The following is a 24,429-nucleotide window of genomic DNA, read 5'->3' on the forward strand; positions in this document are numbered from 1 at the left end:
AAATAAAATTAAAACTAAAGTATAAATGAATAAAATTAATGTAAACAAAAAATTGCTCCCACATCGACGTCGTCGTGCGGTGGACTTCCCAGAAGGATAACGACTTTGGATGGTCAAACTCAAGCGATGGTTAAAATAGTCACCAACCACCATTTGGTGCCAAAGACTCGACCAGGCTACGGAAATTTGTTGTCAGATGCAATTATTGAATAATATCTATGTCTATATACATACAAGTGACAACAATATCTCACTCAAAAAGAAAAAACGTAGTACCTTTTACTTTACTGGCTTGCTTGAAATAAATGGGTTAAATTTTATTTGATTCCAAAATAGCACACAGCAAAAATACTCGGGTTCATTATGATCTCATTGTTTTATCGTTGTCGACGTGTATGCAAACTAAACAGTTTTGCATAATACAGTTTGCTCACAATACGGAAAGTGACCAACCTATTTGTTATAAACAAAAGGAATATTCATATTTTCTATATATAAAAAGAGGGCGCAAGTCCGATTGGAGTATAAATACAATCAAGGAATAATAAACTAAAATAATTATATTTTATTTGGATAGATACTGAAAGACCTACTACTACGTACCTACGTACATGACAAAAATGACAGATGGCCTTCTCCCAGGGAGTCTCTATACTGGGAGTTCCAATACAGAGGCAGGATATAATTAAGTAATAATATTTATTCAACGGAATCTTTCATTGCTATCAGATTTTAACATCTCTTAAGAAAACCAATTACTTAGCACAAAGAAACTTGTATGCTCTGGTGGTTGCCGACGACCATCGACGCCGATAAAAAAATACGGAGCTAATTCTAAAGCTTCAAACAATGGCATTGGCAGCGAAGCGACCTAAACGTATCTAGATCACATGTCGACTTTCGCAACGGTCTTGTGATATGATAAGCTAATCTAATATTACTTCATTTTAGTTAAGATTACCAACACAATTAAAGTGCATGTCAGAGAGTCTGTATGTAGGCCTTGTGTGCTATGAAGTCGTTAAAATATTGCGCATATCATACTAGCTTTTGCTCGTGGTTCAGCCCGCGTGATTTTCCCTCCGGAAACAGTTATCTTTTCCTATGTCCTTCCCTGTACTTTTAACTACACGATTTCAGAGGAAAACAAACTTTCGCATTAATAAGTATTAAGATTAATTTTTATTTATAGTACATTAATTTTAACCACATAACTTTCCTGTGATTGTACTCTGTTTATATTAAGGCATAAAAAAGATTTTTTTTGATTGAACCGACTTCCTTGATACTCAAAATCATAAATAACAAAGTTGGGCATGTATTTCCTACTTCTTGAAGAAATCTGTGCGAAGTACAGTAAGTAGTTAGGTAAATTATATAAACATTTATTTTGACGTTAAGCTGATTATTAAGAAGTGGTCAGAATTTGTAAATTGAGCCGTTTCCATTTCGTAGTCTCACCTTAAAAATGTCTTCTGAATAAATAATAATGAAAATCCATAAACGAAAGCGATATATTGAACAATAACTTTAAATTAATTCAGAAATAAATATGAAAGTCCATGTCTGGATCGGGAGTAATAAAATAAACTCGGGTGCGTTAGTTTTCTAAATATTTGTAGTCAATTGAAGCTTTGTTATTTGTTAATAACTTATTTGGGTAGAAACATCCCAATGGTTTTGAAGTGCATTGTGCGATTGTTTATATGGATATCTCTGCGACCGTTGTTTGAAACTGAAATGCAAATAGGGCAAGCTGATATACCGATTGGGTTGTCATGTACTGCTGGAAGGCGGGGGAGACCAGTTTATCAGCCGAATACTTTGATGTGTTACGAATAATCATAAAATAAAATATATTTGAGTATAATTTTATATTTGACATATGTGGGGTGCTCGTACGACTATACAGTAAGTGACCTATAGTAAGACAGCTTGTCGGCTTTTTTTATATCGATAAAATTATATCCAAAAATTAAACGTTTCAAGAAATAACTTAATCTTTTTTACAACCTGCGTAAATAAATATACTGTTTCACTTTTCAGGACATTACAACAATATAATACAATTTTTATATAATACATATATAATAAAACAGTAGAAATAAAATCCTGTACATTGAATAAATTTACATAAAAACAAAATTAGGCAATAGAGTCATAGTAACAGAGAAAGAATTTGAAAAAAAAACTCTGTATGTATGCCGGTCTGTATGTCTGTCTGTTTGTCACGCGCTAATTTTCGGAACTACTGGACGGATTTGAATAAAACCTTTTTGTTATATAGCTATTAAGTCTAGGCAATATATAGGGTATTAATGATTTTGAAAACTGCAACACCTGATGGAGAACAATGACGGTACAGCTAAACTATAGGAAAATTAGAAATTATGCTTTAACAAAAGTTGTTCAGCCTGATGATTATTTTCTGTTGCGATATAAAAATCGAAGATCTGATATATACCCATAATGATCCAGATAAACTATAGGAAATATAGAAATGATGCCTTAACAAAAGTTATTCAGCCTGATGAACATTTTCTGTTGATTTATAAACATTGAAGATCTGGAACACCTGAAGAAGAGTCATAATGGTCCAGCTTAACTATAAGACATATATTTTTCGGTCGTCTCATCTTCTTCATCTTCTGTATAGGTATCATCACGCTTTGTCTGTACAGTTAAATTTCTCTAATAATTTTAACTCTTTACTAAAAATTGTTAGGCCACGCGAACGAAGTCACAGGCATAGCTAGTGGTATAATAAAGTACGAAAACAGAGGGTTGGTAATTGGTACCCAATGAGTATTAAAATAAAACTTTATAAAATTATGGACAAATATTTTTAATTTGCTAAGCCTTAACCGCCAAACTTTTAATTACCGCACTAGTTTTAACGAACTGTTTACCTGCGCCAACATGTAAAATAGGAAGCCTGTTCTAGGCTGCTGTGCACATGTATGTAACTATAGGTAGATTTAATTTGCTTTTCCATCAGATCCTGCGTTTAATTGAAACGCCAACACCAGGTTTCAGTTCATAAAACCATTTTCCAATATATACAGAGATTTTTCTACGTGTGTCTACGGCAAACTCACTGGCACTGGCAGTTCGATGCAACTTGGATTTTAAACTTAATTGGTTAGTATCGAATACGAAAATATGATTTTGTGATGTGTACTTCAAAATTGAGTTACGAGATTTCACTCAATTTAACCCAAATAATTATCGTTAAATTTAATGTATTTCGGTTGTAGAAATAAAAATAATTTCACCTTCTTCAGTGACTCATGTATCATATGTTGATACATGAGTACACTGAATATGATACAATGATGAGCCAATTGATCGAGGAAAGCGCATCGTGTTTGTTTCTAGAGCAACTGAATTAGATTCTACGCTAATAAATTAGCAGAAGTTAACATCATTAGAAAATTGGAAAAATACATTTTAATTTCATTACTGAAGCAAGTTTAAATGACAAAGGTTGTTAATTTATACTTATTCGCAGTCGTTGAAATGCAATATCAAGTTTCTCAAAAGGCTAAAATGCCGAGAAGATTTTTAAGTACCCCAGGAATAACGCCAGAAACAGAGCGTTTGGTTCAGGTGACGGGAATTGTGTTTTTGTAAAGTGAATCCCGGTTTCATAAAATCTTGCTTGCGATACGTGGCAAAGGGAAAACTTGACTAAGCAGTTTACTCACCACAAACATGTTATCACGACGTTCTTAGCAGGTACTTACGACTTATACGGTTCATTTTAGTGCTTGTTTTGTTTGGTTAATAAATTATTATAAGTAATTATTCCAATGAAAACCTATTTGCATCTTAGTGAGTAATGATTCTCATATTTCTCTCTTACCCGCGCGTGCATCCGGATAATTATCGGTTTTGGCGCCAAGCTCTGATATTTTGACTTCTTTGATCATGTCGTTGTTGCTTATCAACTTTTAAGGCTTTCGAGGTATCCCTAATTCATCTCGCACGTCATCCACATTATCCACACATCCCACAGACCATTTAACCTAAAGACCACGTTTGCATACCTTTTAGCATGAAAACGCAATAGCCAAATTGTGGTGGGGTGCGGGGGAAGGTTGCTTATGCTTAACTTTAATTGGAGCTTTCAAAAATACGTCAAAATTTACAAGGTTTTGACAATTTACTAGTGTTGGGCAACACAATGACTTCAATCGAGAATTTCTAAGGCTAAACACACATGTCCCCCATTAGTGAGAAAATGTCCCCCATTAGTGGCCTGTGACTCATCCATAGAGTAGTAGCCTTATTACAGTAGAAAAAGAATCCTGTACATTGAATTAATTTACATAAAAATAAAATCAGGCGATAGAGTCACAGCAACAGAGTAAGAATTTTTGTCTGGCTGTATGTCTGTCTGTTTGTACACGCTAATCTTCAAAACTACTGGACGATTTGAATGAAACTTTTTGTTATATAGCTATTAAGCCTAGGTAAAATATAGGATATAAATTATTTTGAAAACTAGAACACCTGATGGAGAACAATGATGGTGAAGCTAAAGTATAGGGGATATAGAAATGCAGACTTAACAAAAGTTGTTCAGTCTAACGAGCATTTTCTGTTGAGATATAAAAATCGAAGATTTGGAACACCTGATGTAGACCTATGATGGTACAGCTAAACTATAGGTAATATAGAAATGACGACTTAACAAAAATTGTTCAGTCTGATGAGCAGATTCTGCTGAGATAAAAAATCGAAGATCTGGAACACCTGATGTAGAACTATGATGGTACAGCTAAACTATAGGAAAAATATAAAAGACACTCTAATAAAAGTTGTTTAGTCTGATGAGCATTTTCTGTTGAGGTATAAAAATCGAAGATCTGGAACACCTGAAGAAGAGTCATAATAGTTCAGCTAAACTATAGAAAGTATACTTTTTCAGTCTGATAGCATCTTCTGTATGTATAGGTATCGTTACATTTGTTTGTATAATTAAATTTCTCTAATAGTTTTGACTCCTTACCAAAAATTGTTCGGTCACGCGGAAGTCGCTGGCATCAGCTAGTAAATAGTATGATTAAAAAGTGAATTGAATCGATTATAATTGAAAATATGCAATGCAAAGAGCAGCAGTGCGTGAAAAGTAATTTACGAAAATTATCCAGTTATTATTTTGGGAATTTCCATTTATGTTCTGTAGTTGTCTGTTAAATTCGATAATAAGTCCCTTCATTGTGTTAGAAATAGACGACACTGCACTTATGTTAGTGCAAATAATATTATGACACAATCTAGAAACAGACAGACATTTTATGGTCTTTGCAATGATATTTATTTATGAATAAATAAACTAGTTTTTGACCGCGGCTACGCTCTCATTTATCATGTGTGTAATGCGCTCATGAATTATTTTTGTCAGCTCTTGGGTTGTAAGCGACGTATCGCGATGAAATATATACCAGATATTAGGTTAAACCATTTGCTATACAGTCAAATAGCAGTTGTAAACCGCATCAAATTCCGTCCACTAGTTTTTGCTTGATGCGTGAACATACAGGCATACAGACAATTTCTATAAATTTGTTTTGGCTTCTCTTAGTAATAAGGACCCATATAATTATTTAACTGTAATATTCTAGGCCAAAGCCACGAAGCCCAATTTTTTTTAAATAAGTATATTTTACGTGAAAGAGTAACAAACACACAACATTTCGCATTCATAATATTAGTAGGATAGAATTAGTGGGATTAGCAGCCTTATAGGCACACCTTTTAATGGTTGCCTTCTGGTTGATGGAGGTTAGCCTGTAAATTCAACTACAAACAGGACATTGCATGTTCGTGCAACTTCAGTGCGGTTACCGTGTGCTAATAGGTTATTCGAGGGTTCGGGATTTACTGTGGATATATGGAATGGATTTATTTGGGAACGTTAACACAAAGGACCTGACGGGACCTGACGTTCCGAAATGTGCAATCAATTTAAGTAACAATTATATTATTATGCATGTGAGAATATGTTCCAATTATCATGTATGTATTACATGTAAAGTAATTATATATGTATACAAATATTATGAATGCGAAAATCTGTCTGTCGTGCTTTCACGGCTAAATCTAAAATACAGGTAGATATATAATATTGACCAGAGTTTAAAGGTTTAGATAAACAGCAAGTTTAGTGTATTAATCATATTATTAAGACGCATAACGTTAATTAATTCAACTGATTAAAATGCAAACTAAAAAATATTGTACTTGATACTTTATTATAAAAGATGTATTAAAGGTAGAAATAGTGAACTAACCGTATTGTTTTTACGAAACAAAAAGCTTTGTTATCAGGTAAACTTCACTTCATCGTTGTCTTAATTAATAAAACATGTTTTATGACAATATAACGGCGGCGAAGGATTGAAATGTTGCTGACACATTTTGAACAATATCTAAATAGACGAGATTAAAGATAATCATGATATTCTGGGAGTTAAAGAAAAAACGTTTTCTAACGGACTCTCTGTCACACCACTCTGTCGTAATCAGATTTTTCTTTCTTACTTCATTCAACGAAATACGGGCAGAAATCTCAATCTCACAGCGATCACATACACGAATTGACTGAAACTGAGCTGAAAACTAATTGACATGAATAAATTGGATAAACATAGGGGCAATTCAAAGAAGAACAATTATTTAACAAGCTAAACAGGATCCATTTTAACAAACTGCAATCTGTGGAAATAATAAATTGAATATTTTGCATTATTATCCGTCATTTGAGTTTTGATTATTATTTTCTACATAAATGAATATTTTATTAAACCTCCTGCTGTTATGTATTTATAATTTCCAAAATATAGTAATAAGTGAATAGGTATCTCGCATCAAAACTCGCCTGAATTGACTTTTAGCTATTACACATATCAATATTGTGTTCTCTGTGCATTCATGGGCTCTAGATATGCGTACGTTTTTACGTTATAAAGGTACTAACGCGTTATAATTTTTATAATTTTTGATTGCAGATCAAAACCGAAAATCAGAAAAGTCATTTTAAAATATCTTCTCTGGTAAAATTTATTATAAACAGCAGCGACTCAGGGCCGATTTAATTAATAATGTCACATTCACAATATCTTCTTCTTTTCTTGTATTATGGCCCCATCGTTCGCCAAAACGGTGACTTTATAAATATATTCTGACAAATCACACACATTGAGCTAGCACCAAAGTAAGTTCGAGACTTGTGTTATGGGATACTAACTCAACGATACTACATTTTATAACAAATACATATATAGATAAACATCCAAGACCCGGTTCAATCAGAAAAAGATCATTTTCCATCATGACCCGACCGGGGATCGAACCCGGAACCTCTCGGTTCAGAGGCAAGCACTTTACTACAGCGCCACCGAGGTCGTCACTTTGCCAACGTCAAAGTTGACAATAGTACATATTGGTACTAAAAAAATGAAAATCGAATGAAAACAATACATTTCATAGAAAGATTTTTCCATTCAAACCACATTTCATTCCGTGCCATTTTAGTTGGTTGTTTTTCTTGAAAAAAGTAAGAGTTTTCAATACGGTTACCAGCGACGGACGACACACAAATATCACTGATGTTGGTTGTGTATATTTACTTAATTGCTGCATATCGAGTGCGTGTGCTTGTGTTCTCTAATATATAGAAGTACTATAGTACTTCTATATATTAGAGGTATTTGATCGGGAATATTACCTACTGAGAGTACTTCGAGAGAACTTCATATATGCAATGTATATCTGCAAATCAATACATATAATAAAACAGTAGAAAAGAAATCCTGTACATTTAATAAATTTACATAAAAATAAAAACAGACGATAGAGAAAAAATCTGTTTGTTTGTACACGCTAATCTTCGCTACTACTGGACTTATATGAATAAAACTTTTTTGTTTTATTGCTTGGGCAACATATAGGGTATAAATTATTTTGAAAACTGGAACACCTGATGGAGAACAATGATGGTACAGCTAAACTATAGGAAATATAAAAATAACGCCTTAAAAAAGTTATTCAGCCTGATGAGCACTTTGAGATGAGATATAAAAATCGAAGATCTGATACCCCTGACGTAGCTCCATGATGGTGCAGTTAAACTATAGGCAATATAGAAATGACGACTTAACAAAAATTGTTCAGTCTGATGAGCATTTTCAGTAGAAGTATATAAATCGAAGATCTGGAACACCTGATGAAGAGTCATGATAGTTCAACTAAACTATAGAAAATATACTTTCTCAGTCTGATTAGCATCTTCTGTATGTATAGGTATCGTTACATTTGTCTGTACAACTAAATTTCTCTAATAATTTTGACTGCTTACCAAAAATTGTTCGACCACGCGAACGAAGATGCAGGCATCAGCTAGTTCAAGTATTATATAACTTCGATGAAAGCAGTTGATAGATTAGTAGGAAAGACAAAATAATTTATTTTCAAGCATCAATCAATACATGTTTTATCGTATTTCGTTCAAAAATACTCATTACTATTTACTAACTATTGAATGCAACTCCGCCCGCGGAATCCTATATTTGACATCGGCTACTAAAATCAGTATTGCTATCATGTCCTCTACATCTACCGAATACCATTTGTACAACTTTTCAAGGATGCCGTCAAACGATGCTTATCGTGAGTTATTTGTAGTCTGATTTATAAATAAAATGCCAAGATACCTCAGAGATTGAAATCACAAACGTACTCGTAACTTACATAGAACAAACCTAGGTCTAACTTTGGGAATTCCTTTACAAACGACTGATCATTTTTGTCCGGTTTCAAGTAGGCTACCATTACAAGTATGCATGTATGTTTATGTTTTATTTTATGTTGTAAAGTATTTACTCGTAGTATTTCCCATGCATCCGATTAACTAGGTACATTGTTAGATCGGTTCAGAAGAGAAGTTTTCTTATTTTCCCCCTAACTCTCCCTTCAGACGTCTTGACGCATAAGTGCACTTCGTAAAATGAGCACTTTGCTTATTAGCATCCACTTATAAGTATTATTAATAGAAATACAAGCTCGCCAGTGCAATTTACTTTGAAATTTTCATTTGCTTTTGATTTTGTATTTCTTTGTGCTATGTAGTTGTTCAAACTATTAACACAAAGCAATACAATGAAGTGTGAAATATGTGTGTGAAACGCGTTAACAAAACTAGGAACAAATGAATCAATGTCTGAATGTGTGTGGCTGTTACTACAAAAGACAACATGAGGATGCATTTTTCTCGAAATATTTATATTTCAATTATCGTAAAATAGGCCTCATCCAACACACGTCACACACACTGCGTGAAAATTTTTAGCCACTGTTTGTCCTGCCGCTGCCGGAAATATTTCCCTAAATAATTCTGCGGTAATAACGATGCGAGTGTCCTTCACATTCTTATTCTCTCTCTTCCTTTTTATCAATTCGCAAAAATGGCTTGAAATTATTGAATTGCTGGTTCGACTACATTAAGACTGTCATCCCATATTACCCGTTTAATTTCATAAAGTTCTAAAAGAATATTGTTTTTCCTTACTCTACTCCTGTTGGTGGTATTGTTAACCAGGGCATAAGAAATTAATAGGTTAAGTATTAAAACGAATTGCCGTCGTCAGGTAACTAATAGTAGCGTGGTACGTTCTATTTTGATCGAATTGCGGCGGCAAGCGAGCAAGAATGTAAACACTTGCTCGTGCTCGCGCTGCTCGTCTATTGACTTCCGCGCGAAAAACCTTACGAAAAACCGACAATCGAGGGAGCGCCGGGCAGTGCCAGTGACATGAGCAGTAACAGTAAGCAATCTATATATTATACATACTCGTGGTATCCACTGGGATGCTCACTTCCACAACAACATACATAACCGATCACAGGCGGATGGCCTTAACCACTGGTGGTGGTCTGGACCACAACCTCTTCAAACATCAACACAGAATGGTTCGTACTAATCGTGGCGACATGTACAAAACACAATCTGGACCGCAGACAAATACCTGTGATAATATTTGTCTGCGCTGGGAAAAGAACCCTTGTCAACTTCTCCGGCAGAAAACAGGCGTTGTGACCACTGCATGTCAAGGGAGAGTAAAATTTCAGTTATTCTTTTATCGCGTATTTTAAGACAGGTAAAATTTATTTATTACTATGATTCAAAATTGTATTTTTGTTATCCTTAGTACAACTTGAAAATCTGGATTTTGGTTGTTTACAACAAATTAATAAATACGTATTACAGATTTTTCTGAAAATTAACCATCAACCTTTAAAAGGGGGGTGAAAGATTGTATGGGACTTAATACAATTTTCAAGATAAAAAAGCTGAAAATGGCATTTTTTGTAGTAACAGTAAGTAAATACAAAAAAATATAAATTTACGTTTGTGGTTAATAAAAAACCGGCACGTAAAACGTCATGGAAAATGGGATGGCACGCGTTGCAGAATGCGGGAATGGGAGTCGGAGCGAGAAATTGGAAGGTGTCTCCTTCCCATTTCCCGCTGTGGGAATCGGGACGGGACACTTTGCGAAAAACATGATGGCACAATATGTAGGAAACGGTACGGGGTATCTACATTACATAGCAGGAAGCGGGATGGGACAAGTTTGCGAGACGTGACACGCAGCGGGAAACTGGAAATTGAACTAAAGATGAGAAAAAATGCGAATTTAAATCATATATGTTTACCAGTCTTACAGAGTACGCGATAAAAAATACTGAGATTTTGCTATGAAATTCACGCGGGTGTTGCCGCGGGCAAAAGCTAGTTTAGAATATGACGTGAAAAAGTGCCTGTGAAGGCCTAATTTCTGAATAAATGATTTGATTTGATGTCTCCACTTCTGTCAATAAATAAGATAGGTATGTATAGATATAGATATTAAATTGTTCGAAGATGCGACTGTAGCCGCCGCATACCGACTGGTAATAATATACCGTGATGCCCGTTCTGAGAATCGAACCTATATTGTACTTGCAGATATAGAGGGTATTTAGCATCCGCAGATCATGTTTGATGAAGGCGGGACCTACGGCTAGGCTCTAGCTGTCACGTGTCGTGTACGAGTAGTTTGTAGGATAAGTTTTTAGCTGAACTAAAATTCAGATTTTCAATATAAAAATACAATCACGGACAACCCTCTATGCTCTGTGAATAGAAGAAATTATCAGCAATAATAACAATCCTCCTAAGTGGGTACCTCCAATTTTAAATTCCACTGTGCAATATTATCGCCCAGTAAGTGGGTACTGGCTGTACGAGTAATGACACTCTTTGACGATGTAATCAAAGAGCTGCGTCCAGTCCACTGTGATGTAGGAATATTTCTAAATTCCAGCTCATAAGCTTTACCTTTGAAATTATAGCAATTTATTTTTTTATACATCGCTTAAAATATTTGATAGAGGTAAATGTAATGTCCAGGAAATGTTCCCTCCAAACTACGATCTACAACGAGCTGGTCAATGGATGAAAAGTATTTTATATCCTAAAATGTTTATTGACATACAACTAAACATGTATCTTAAGTTTATGGGATATATCAAACATCGAGTTGTATGGAAAAAAAATGGATAGGAGCGCTCTGTATAAAGTTTATACTATAAACTCTGATTCTGACAGTTTCCGATTTTGATCACCGGGCCGGATATCCATGTTAGCCCGTAGCCTGAGCTATTTTTGTACCCTTTAAGGCTCGGCTATAAGGATATTTAGGCGTCGGCATCGCGCTTTGTGATGTCATCGTGTTGCTTGTTGCATATATTGACAAGTGTCGGAGTGCTAGATTCTACCGGGCGCGGCGCGGTGCCGCAGTATCGGAAACTACAAGCTATTTTAGGTTTTCCATGGAATACAATTGACTTCTTGTGAGTTAATGTTCATCATAATGTGAGATTATGTCATTCTTTTCCTAATTTTAACATTGAAAATGTCGTTTTGCTGCTCTAGTTTATAATAGTTCTCTATCGAAATTGTTTGTAGTTTCACGACACAAATATTACTTAGAGGACGGTCGGTACTTGACTTAATTCCTAAAATCCTTTGTAAAAAACTGCTAAGTTTTTCTCCGACATGGATCTAAAATTTTACAACACTTTTTAGTGCTATTAAAGAAACGGAAAATTCAAATTCGATATTATGCTACTAATGGAGCCATCTTAAGTAGCAGACAGTTAAAAACGTCAACGTGTAAAATACGTGAGGTCTGTCTAATATATCGTCACTACGATATATGTAGGAGGAATTCGTTGTTTATCGTACTGGTACTTAAGTAATTACTTATGTATGGAGCCTGTTGCTTCTTTACGAAAAGTTGTTCAGTACCATCGACTGAGCATGTACTTAGATAAAATAATGTATAAGAAATCACCCTGTACTTATTAATTATATATAATTTATTAACAATAAATTATTATTTATAGTTAATAAATTATATAATTTTCCTGAATCAATCACATCAAAATATTATACTTGCTACTTCTGATATAACTAATACTTCTACATTTTTAATGCGGTGGAGGTGACACTGAAATTAGTTCGTTCAAAAATAAAAGTCCAACCTTATTCGCCGAAACATTCTGACAAGCTCTCAAATAGTTATTTGTCCTCATATAAGTGAAATAGGGTTATCAAAATAACCACACTCTATGAAATAACTTCTGTGGATGCAAATTTTGGTCTTAATTTGGTTTGCGGATTTGGAATTCCTTTTTAGTGATATGTTTTCGTGTCCTAAAATAATTCAGGTCATAAACACGAATAATTAATTATTTGGTAAATTATTTCAGAAAGTAGTTAGAAATCAATAATAAATCCAGGAAAAGCGGAACAAATGAACAATGAGAGGTCAGTTTGTTGAATGGGAAATGTTTTGTCGGTATTTGCTTAATCCTAGCAAAAATATTCTGTAAAAATCTAACTGAGTCGCGTTTTTTTCTCTCTATAAAAAGTTATGAATAATCTCTACCACTATGAATAATCTCTACCACTATGAATAATCTCTCTATACATAACGACAAATTACAGCACGTGACGTCAATTTTAAATCACAGTTAGTATCGCACCATGCTGCTTGACTATTTAACCGAGTAAATAATAAAATATAAATGAAGGTATTTAAATAATCAAACACGAAAATAAAATATCTGATCGATTTTATTGATTGCTAGCTGATGTCTGCGACTTCGTTCGCGTGGCCGAACAATTTTTGGTAAGGAGCCAAAATTATTAGAGAAATTTAATTGTACAGACAAATGTAACGATACCTATACATAGAGAAGATCCTAATTAGGCTGAAAAAGTATATTTTCTATAGTTTAGCTGAACTATTATGACTCTACAGACGAGACTGAACAATTTTTGTTAAGTCGTCATTCCTATATTCCCTATAGTTCAGCTGTACCATCATAGGTCTACATCAGGTGTTCCAGATCTTCGATTTTTATATCTCGACAGAAAATGTTCATCAGACTGAACAATTTTTGTTAAGTCGTCATTTCAAAAGTTACATTCAAATCCGTCCATTAGATTCGAAGATCAGCGTGTACAAACAGACAGACATACAGACAATCATCATCAGACAATCAGTTTTTTTTTCCAAATTCTTACTCTGTTGCTGTGACTCTATCGCCTAATTTTATTTTTATGTAAATTTATTCAATGCACAGGATTTTTTTTCTACTGTTTTATTATATGTATAGACGAGATTTACTATTATTTCGGTCTTTATTTCTATGCTTTTTGACTCCAAAATCCGTGACATCACAATACATACAAGCTTCATATAACATTTTGTTATTGTTTTTGACAGTAAAGTAATGGTACGGCAGCATTTGCTCGACTTGGCGGGGGCACTGTCGTGTCTCCAGATCACTACACATTTATTCTACTTCACTTTCTCTCCTGAATTATATTATAATCAGCACTCGGATCACAATCATAACCTGTTTTGATATACCTTTTGACTATGTACATTATGTACTTTTATATATTATTAGAAAGAAAAAAAGAACATTGTAAGAAACAATAATGGTAAGCCGATCTGGCATGATAGGGACCAACACTGTTCAAATGAGTTTCTTTCGGCATTTCTTCTCAGCAGTGGTCGTTCCGAAATGCCAGTAGTTTGTAGCTTGTGAGAAATAACTATAAATATAAAGATTGACGAGAAAAAGTGCCTGTGAAGGTCTAATTTCTGAATAAATGATTTGAATTTGAATTTGAATCATCACCTAGTTGCTGGAATTTGTTTTGTTCAAAATTTTCATTTCTTTTCGCCCTTTCGATGGATTATTGAGGTTATTGGTGTTATTGTACTGGAACTTGAAGAGCGACCGGGAGTAACTTGCGCTTCCTCGAACTAATGCAACGTCGTTATCGTATAACGAACTAAATAAATAAGTCATTTACAATGTTCGTTTCATCAGCCTTGTGTCCACCGGAATTAATAAATAAATAATATATAAATAAACAAACTTTTTATTTAAAATATATAAATAAAAAGTTTGTTTATTTACTATCAACAATCTCTTCTTCAACATCTCGAAATCCCCGCTTCTATCTTCAGATCTCTTCTCCTCGTCAATTTTCCATGGTTTTAATGGCTTACAAATATATATGTTACGCTTCCAGTTCTACGCGATACTATACCTACGGTCCTTTTAAATTTAGATTTTTAAAGCTTTTAAATCTAAGGAAGAATCTTGCGTAGTGGTAAAAAGCCGGACATAAGCATTATACTCGTACGTCTAAAACAACGTCACCGATAAATCCAGTAAATGAAGCGGGACTGCGGGACACAAGCGCAATGTGGCCTACATTGCGCTTGTGTCCCGCAGTCCCTTTTCGTTCATTCAATCTATTTATGCCAATTATAATACTCTTGTCCAATAGAATGCCAATTTTATTAGATCTCGAACTCGATGTCCTTGGCTGATGCTGTTCTGTGAAGTGGAACTAGGAGCGCCGCCAAGCCCAGGCGGCGAGCTCTCAACAATGGAGTTGAGTTGATGATATCAACTGTGATAGATGATTATTTAGTGAAGCAAAACACTTTATCTTATCATGCTTCAACAACCACTAAACAGATGCTCTGAGCACAATGCAAGAACATAAAATGTGAATTTCCTTACAAACCGCCTATGTTATTCTGGAATAGTGCCGGAATATCGTTATGTAGTGGGTAGTGGGTGTATTTTTTTTAGTTCTTATATTAGTAGCTGTAAGTTTTCCAAAACTCTAAAATATGGAGTGAAACCATATTTCATAAATCGGGGAAGTCACATTGTGTTCAAAACCTTTTATGGTTTTAAAAAGCCATTTTGGGATTTGCTTTTAAAACCTTTTACTGCTTTTAAGGTGGTGCATTGAAAATTTAGATGGCAGGGATATTTTTTTAACAATCGCAAATCATATCTAACTGATATTTTACAACTGTAACTATTGGTTAGTTACGTGTGCGTGTTGGGTGAAGTAGTAATGATACACGTAATGATTTCATACAAGAATCAATTTATTAAAAATATTAACATGCTTATATATTATAAAATAACACGAGTCGGGTGTTTCCGTGACACACACTGCGCGATCAGGTGATATGATGACGTATGATTACGCTACACAACCGTCCTCGTTCTTTAATAACCAGGCGTTTTATCTGTTGCAGAAAAAATATTCTTTAAAAACCAATAATAAAAAAGTGTGCAAGAGGCGTCCATTCATCGTGATGGATTTTTAATACTACAAAGTATTTTTAGTAGCTACCCTTCTAATTTTTTTTATATACACTTTAAAAATTCAGGTTCAAATGTTTATTAAATTGTTAAAAACAATAATAATAATATCAAACCACACTTCAAGCCGTTCCCTATTTTGAAATTGTGCGTTTGACAAAAAAATTTTTTTTGCTAAATCTCCCTCCCTCCTTTCAGTGATGCCTCGTGTAATTAATTAACGATCCCTAACCTCTTCTAAAACAAATTTTATAAAAAAAACTAAATGGATTTAAAGCTAAACAAACACGGGAACCACCGGTCACCAGAATTTTTAAAAATTGTAGTAAACTTTTTATAAACTTTCAGTTAGTATGTAAAAAATTGTAACGAAAAAGTAGTAGGTACAACTAACAAGTTCTTTAAAGAAATCGAAATAAATTTTTAAAACTTCTTTTATCGCGCATTCTAAGACTGGTAAAATTTATTACTATGATTCAATTACGTAATTTGTCATCTTTAATTCAATTCCCCGATTCCCGCCACGTGTCTCGTTCCGAAACTTGTCCTGCAATGTCTTTTCCCGCAACGTTCCCTATCTCATTTCCCGTTACGTGTCCCACTCACGCTTTCCGTAAGGAGTGCCAAACATTTCATGGTCCTCTCTTCCAAAAATATAAAGTTTCGCATAAATTGCAACCCCTAATAACCCCTATAGGGATGTAATTTTCAAAATCGAATTAACACATTATTAAAAATGAGTGTCACTTCAAAAATGACGAAGTTTCATTCAAACCGATAATCTCTAATTCACCCTTAGAATATTCTTTCTTAGCGGACGTCTCTTAGTTGCACAATCTACGTTTCTGTCAAATTTCATCTAGCAAATATTGCATGGGTTTCCAAACTTAAGGTTAGAACTTTCCTTTGACATAAATCCATGAAATCAGACAGTCAAAAATGAGCAAATGTTCCATGGAATTTTCGGAACCCTCGGAGCGTGAGTGCGACTCGCACATGACCGGTTTTTTTGACTGTACTGGACATGGCACCATGTTTCTAGATAATCACTAAAGAACTGCGTGAAGCAAAATAGAAAATGGTTAGATTTAGTAATATAAAGCTATATTGCTTTGAACAAAATTAGAAGATTTTTTAAACTTAGTACCATACTTATTGTTCATGATGGTACTAAGTTTACTAATTTTCTTAGAAGAAATATGGAGTCGGTAGGTACGTTCATATATATGTATATGTACCATGTCGGTTACAGGTTAAAAACTTTGAGCGAGGTTATTTAATTTATCACGACTTCGCCGAAAGCCATTGTTTATTTAAGATGAATTGCCATTTTGTAACTAAGTATAAGTTTATTATGTAATATTTATGGAGAACGACAATGTGGAAGGTTTTGGTCACCGGATTGCAACTGTTCAGGAAGCTATAGTAAACTTTAATAATAGTGTAAATTAGTAATTTAATAATAGAGTACCTAGTGTATAATCGACTAGGACCCAATGCTTTTCACAACCTTATATTTAGTTTGCAATGTAGGTATACAAGAAAAATATTACTATAATAAAACAAGTAAATATTTGTTCGGGTGGAATAATTATTGCATATAAAAATAAAGAACATTTAGTTACGTACAACAAATTCATCGCTTGTCAAAAACACACCTATCCTAGTGGAGCCGTGTAAAATGCAAATCTGATTAACATGGATTTGAACACGAAACGTATACCGCTGTACATGCCGACATAGTGAATTCTGCGCTCGACGGTACCTACTCGTGTGGATTGGTGGCAGTGGCGTAGATTGAGAAGGCTAGATGGTGCCGCACAGGGCCCCCTAGCTTAAGATACCCTCAGGCGCTACCATTTATATGATACATATAAACAGCTTAGTTGTGGTGGAGCCCAATCCCAATATTTGCACATTACATTATAATTTCTTTGAAGGAATCATAAATTACATTATATTTTATTTGCAAAGTGATATTTTAGAGCATAATTCAGTAATTAGGACAAGTCACCACATAACTTGGATTTTTAAGCGTATCCCTTTTTGAAAGTACAGGTGTTCCACTTGTTTTAAAGTAGATGCCTAAAAATCTCGGGACGTAGCTACGCCACTGATTGGCGGCATTGATTCCCGGTGGCTGCACAAATAGCTCACAGCAACGATTCACTAATTCTCATAATCATATCATACAAATAGGTCAATGCACCGAGCATTGCATGCTGTATACTTTATGTTCGTGTCGACGGGAATTTTATCTTAAATACAGGAGATGATATTTTGTATGCAGGGATGACCCGCACAATATGCAATATGCTCCTGTTTGGTATACATGACTGGCCAACAAAAGGAGTCACATTTTACTCGAAGGCGCTCACAAAGCGTTATGCTTTGGGAGGGCTTAGTGCAGGCTTGCATTTCACTTCACACCATCGAATTGATTCGAAGTGAGACGCAGCGAACCAATTACATCGCAGTGTTGTTGTCGTTGCCTCACAATGGCGCAATGTTATTGGTTCGCTGCTTCTCATTTGGAATCGACTCGATGGTGACATGTACATAGCAAAGTCGCACTACGCATACAGGGTACGTTCTCGTACGTGCAGGAGCTCCATACGGTTTTTGCTTCTCTCTTTGAATTGAAATGGAGTTGACTTGTAATCTCTTTGAAATGCCAATGCCAGTAAAATTGTTGAATATATCAACACAATTTAAATTATAAAAATTTAAATTGTAAAAATTTTAATTGTAGCGTAAAAAAATGCCTGTGAATCTAACTTCTGAATAACGCGCCGACATTGGCTTTCGGGAAATAAAATATTTTGAGTGAGAGACTTTTGACTTGAACGAGCTGTTCTTTGAATTTATCATCATTGTCTTGTCATACAAAGTAGATTGCCAAAGTCAATTTTGACGTTAACGTTAATTTAACCTACGCTGAAAAACACAAAGTACCTACGCCATTTTATATAAACGGTAGCGGCGTGCAGGTCAAAGATGATGATGATGGTTTAGAGGTATGGAGGATCGTAAAGTTGCACTGGGGTGTAGGGATTTATCTATGCTTTGTTCCAATCACAAACCATTATATCCATACAAATAAACAAAATTAATGTAATTTAATTTAGAAATAATTGCGTATTTTCAATGGCTTAGTATTATTAAACAATTTGGGTTATACTTTTTTAAAATTTTTGTCTGTCTGTTTAACCACAGTAATTTTCCGAACGGTTTATCTGATATAGGTCTTATTTGGTTTTCAGTGAAAGGTTAACGCCGAAAAATTCCTTTCCTCGAAGCCATGGCAACTAAGCAGTTGTGAAAACGGTTTATTTTCCTACAAGAGAATATTTTTTTATTCTCATCACAACAAAATCAATAATATCGTTAACAATCGTAAACACTTACACGGTACTACCGTGTAAGTCATTACCGTGTTTACGAAGAGATTAAAATTTGGAATATAAGACTAATATGATACCTGCCTACCAAAGAGCCTGTCTTCCCCGTGAGGGATATAGACCATGTGCAAGTCAATCGCCGACTGGAATGTCAGTAAATACAACAATTCAAATATAATCATACTCTAGCAAGTTGCGATTCCTAATCTAGTTTAATAGATGGATGATTCAGCGAAATTGAAGCTGCACAGTGTACCTAACTTGATTAGTCAGAACTATTGGGCTGCACAAATCAGATCTCCGTTGTTTCCTTTTGATTTATTGTTAGCTTTGTAACAGGTAAATAAATTACGTTATCTGTGGTTTTTGTGTGACCCCGGCTTCGTCTGTACTGTACCCGTCTGCAGTTATAGATACACTTTCCGATATCTAAATATATAACGCCCGATTCTTCATTTTTTCATTATAATCATTATTGCAACAGCTCGCTTTGATCAATTAGTTTTGACAAAACGCAAAGTAGGTACGCCATTTTATCTAAACGACAGCGCACATGTTTACTTGGCGCATGGTGCAACCCACACCTACCTTTATAATGTAACCATGGTATTAGTACGTACTTCGTACCTACTAATTCCATGAATGTAACACTTTACAACATATGGTCGCTACGTACGTTGGGTATCAAAATAGAAAATATTAATTTTTAGGGGACTGGATAAGATTTGATAGAATATTACCTGACCTGAGATAACTTTTTATTTCAAAATTCCTACGCGAGCATTATTCCCACACTGCAATATTTAAACTTCATATTTACCATGTCCAGTATTCTATAGTCAGAAGAGAGGAAACAATATTTATATTTACGTTATATTCTATTGAATATAACAATAAGAACTAGGAGGAGATAAATTCAACATATATTTATATTTTAGATAATAATCCGCAATAAATGTTGTATTTATTTCCTCCTAGTTCTTACCAAAATCTAGTTGAGTTTGGATAGAAATATCTTAATAAACCGTTTTGTATAGTCCGCCAGTTTCAGTAAACGGCAGCTGGTTTCTATAAAATAAACCCTTCGTCCACTTGAAAAAATCTGAAATTTTAAACGACTATAGTTAAATAACATGTTCGTTTATCGTCTGTCGATTAGTTGGTAGTTTTATTTTGAATATCTATATTGGTTCGTAAAATAAACAATGTGAGTAGCCTAGCCGAGCTCTGATACGAAGAAATGTTAACATATGGATCATATCAAAACTATTTTTGGTTTATGTATAAAATTTGTATGTAGTTTTTTACTTTGGCAAACTTTGGGCTTCCCCATTAAACCAGGAGTTGCTCTCATTGAGTGTTAAAGCTAATAAAGCGGCACAGACATCACACTTTTTAATAAATTCCACAATGTGCATATAGCACAAAGATATTGTGGCCAAAAATACGTCAAACACAACCTCCTGTGCGTTTTAAATACGCCTAAATGTGCAGGTGTTGCCGCACAATGGTTTGCTCTAATGATTTCCGCACAGTCACTTTTCTTTACCATTTCTTTCCAATCAAATTCACTCAGTAAATTTTACTTGCTTTTGCAATAACGATAAAGTTTCACGTCCTTAATACAAAAATTTGGATATTTTTTAGGAAAAGCCTTACAAAAAATCAATTTCCTGTTCAGTATTTGAAGAATACTATTGAAATATTATAGGAGAATCAAAGAAATTATATTGAAACTAAAATTTTATTTAATTAGATTAAAACTCTTTAAAATAATTTACATGTAAGAAGATTTTCACGTTCATAATTAAATATGCCATGCACAATTATATATGGGACTATTTAATTAAAACTCTGAAACGCCCTTTGATAGCCTATGCCATTCAATAAATATTTTGGGAACAAATTTATTTGCGCGTAGTTATTATAAAGCTTGCATGTTGTATATTACAGAGGAAAATATTAATTTCCGCAATTCATTTCTGGAATTTTGGTTTTCGAAACAAAACAAAATACTTAGGTATAGGGAAATTAAACAAGTAAATTAAAAGCACTAAATAGTCAATAAAAAATATAAACCTTGCGTTAGAACTGACAAAAACATAAAATTTGCCAAGTGTTTTTTGGATCTTTTTTGTATATTGTACATGCCGTTCCTCTTGTTAAAACATAATTATTTCGTTACATATTAATGTTGAATTGTTTTGTAGAGATTTACGCTTCAACAAGCTGTACGACATAGCACCGGGGGTACTGAGCCGGCTGCACCGGCTGCGTTCGCTACTGCTCAACGACAATAAGCTGAAGGAGCTGCGTTCGGGCTCGTTCCACGGGCTGGTGCGGCTCAAATACCTCTACTTGTACCGCAACAAGATCCGCCACCTCGACCACGATGTCTTCCAAGGCTTGGAGCGGCTCGAACAACTGTGAGTAGCCATTTCACGTTTTCGTCGTTCAGACGACCGCAAATAAAGTTACCCTGCGTGGATTTTTATGCTACTAAATACTGGTGAATTTGCAAGGAATTTGTATAGGTTTTACCTTTTTCATGGCGCGTGGACAAGCTCTCATGGTATTCTCGTGTGTGTGTTCAGTTCATACATCACTGACATTTAGAGCTTGTACGGCGGTAAACCTTAAAATATTGCCTTGTAACATAACCATTTTAATGCGCATTTAGTGATATTAAAATTTGTATACTATTTATTTGGTGTTCCATTAGATGAGAAAAAAAACTTATAATTAGATAAACAACCACCAGGGTGCCCTTCGTTGTTAAGGGTTTGAAAACTATTTGTACATATTATTTGTTTGAAACCTATTTGTGCTCATTCAGTGCTCTTAGAATTTTCTTTGTTTTTATTTGGTTTTTCCCCAGTGGGTGGAATAAAACCAGTGGAAAGAACACCACCGCCGCCAGGGACCCTTTGTTTTTGTTAGAAAAGATAGCGAGCAGAAATCTATTTTTATACGTTTAATGATGTTATTTGCCGTAATCAATACATATAATAAAACAATAGAAAAAATATTCCTGTACATGGAATATATTTACATAAAAACAAAATTAGGCGATAGAGTCACAGCTACCGAGTAAGAATTTAAAAAAATCTGTTTGTCTGTCTGTTTGTACACGCTAATCTTCGGAACTACTGGACGGATTTGAATGAAACTTTTTTGTTATATAGGTATAAAGCCTGGGCAAAATATAGGGTATAAATGATTTTGAAAACTGGAACACCAGATGGAGAACACCCTAAATGACGCCCTAATTAAAGTGGTTCTGCCTAAACTATAGGAAATATATATTTCAGTCGTATGAGCATCTTCTGTATAAGTATCGTTACGCTTTGTCTGTACAGTTAAATTTCTCTAATAATTTTGACTCCTTACCAAAAATTGTTCGGCCTCGCGAACGATGTCGCGGGCTTCAGCTAGTGATAAATAAAACAATCTTTTGTTTTTCTTTTTGGGCTTGGATGTTTGTTCTATGTTGAGAAGTAGTAATAACAGAAATTAAAATTACACTTTGGGCTTATTTATTTACCTTGCAAATTGTCACTGAAATGCCATAAAAAACATGCTGTAAAAAACCAAGTCTCGCAGCTCAGTTTTGTTTGTAATTTCCTATATTTATATGGGATTACAAAAGTTATTAATGCAGTTGGTGTATCTAGAAAACTAGACCGAAATTATAAAATATTTAGGTTTTTCTTAGACACGCTAAACTCTAATTGTATTCTAAATTTGAAGCCTCTATGTCCGCTAGAAGTGTCAACTAATTCATTAAAAACTCATATGTGATAATGGTACCGACTGAGTCCTTGTGAAAAATTCCAAGTAGTAATGACATGTATATGTAATAAATCGACGAATGTGATGACGTGGCTATTGTTTAGCCCAAAGAAGATGATGTCATTTTTTATTAGTATTTGCATTGGGTGCCAATGATAGGTGTCTAAGTAAAACTGAAGTACTGGGTTATCATTCTTAGCTTATAATTTACGAGTACCGAATTGAGAAAAAAACAGCAATTTAAAACTTGTATTTTTTTCAGAAATATACCTATAGTACCTACCTATAAATAGCACTTAGTAGTAAATAACGTTTACGTATAAAATATAGGAAATTTATACATTTTCATTATTTCTTTTCGAGTTTTTTAATTATTAACACTGATGCCAGATTGAAGTTGCTAATAGGCATCTGACATCGGTAATAATATAACTGAAAACTTATATTAATAAATAATGAAAAGTAAGAAAATATTACACCATTTTCAACTACAAATGAAGTGTTGAGCCATAGTTGAGCTAACAATCCTCGCTTCACTGAACTCGATACGGAAGTATTGGATTTGTGCATAAACTTTACGGTACTAGATATCAATATAATTCTGATGCAGCTCATTGAAGGTTATATCTTATAGTTTCTACATTTTCCATAATGAAATTGAAAACTTGAGAGGCAAACTTGCATTATGTTTGTATTGTTTCTTATTCGTAGTTGATTCAACGTTATAGTTGTAAATATACATTTTAAAATATTAGGTATGAAGAAATATGAGGAGTAATATGGATGTACTGGTTAAAGAATGTATATTTTTTTAATGAAACTACCTACTAATTAATATTATTTGGCCCACAGAATTTTGAGAAATCGGGACTGCATAGAAATAGTAAGGTTCAAGTAACATATTATGGCGCGAATATAATACATATAGCGTTATTCGCGCCAATTTCATACACTATGCATTTGAAATAGCGTAACAAGGAAAATATTTATATCGTCTTAATGAAAATTTTGACAACATAGGAAATTTTTAAATATGCGATGTAACAATAGATGTAGGATAAAAATAAATTGATGAATGAATGCGAATAGTTTATAATCAGTTTTTATATTTTAGGTACCTGCATGTCAACGAGATCCTGCAAATCGAACCAGACACCTTCTCCAACTTGCCGCGACTCGAGAGATTGTGAGTTCATTATATTAAGTTTATGTCTTTATGATATTTTTTTCCACCTAAACTTTTAAGAACCTAAGAACAAGATGAAACGGTAAGGCCTTTTGTCACAGCAATACATGTTTTAGCATAGGAACTTACTTACTTCAGGAATATTAGGAGGATCAAGAAGAATATGTGATAGAAAATGGAATGGACACTTGTAATATGAATGATGAGTGATATCCACAACAAAGGTATCTGAAAAGCATTGCACTAAATATATAAATTGATACTTTCGGGTAAATGTTTAATTAC

At 34.1% G+C, this 24,429-nt stretch overlaps 1 protein-coding gene across 1 annotated transcript in view; it reads left to right on the forward strand.

Annotated features, from left to right (window-relative positions):
• Pxn (Peroxidasin) overlaps positions 1-24,429 on the forward strand; it is a 35,149-nt gene that overhangs the window by 5,925 nt on the left and 4,795 nt on the right. The window contains exons 2-3 of the mRNA XM_053769011.2: positions 21,377-21,592; positions 24,073-24,144. Coding sequence (XP_053624986.1) covers positions 21,377-21,592; positions 24,073-24,144 — 288 coding nt within the window. The remainder of the gene's footprint in view (positions 1-21,376; positions 21,593-24,072; positions 24,145-24,429) is intronic.

The sequence above is a fragment of the Plodia interpunctella genome, chromosome Z, assembly GCF_027563975.2.
Source record: "Plodia interpunctella isolate USDA-ARS_2022_Savannah chromosome Z, ilPloInte3.2, whole genome shotgun sequence".
Taxonomy (NCBI): domain Eukaryota; kingdom Metazoa; phylum Arthropoda; class Insecta; order Lepidoptera; family Pyralidae; genus Plodia; species Plodia interpunctella.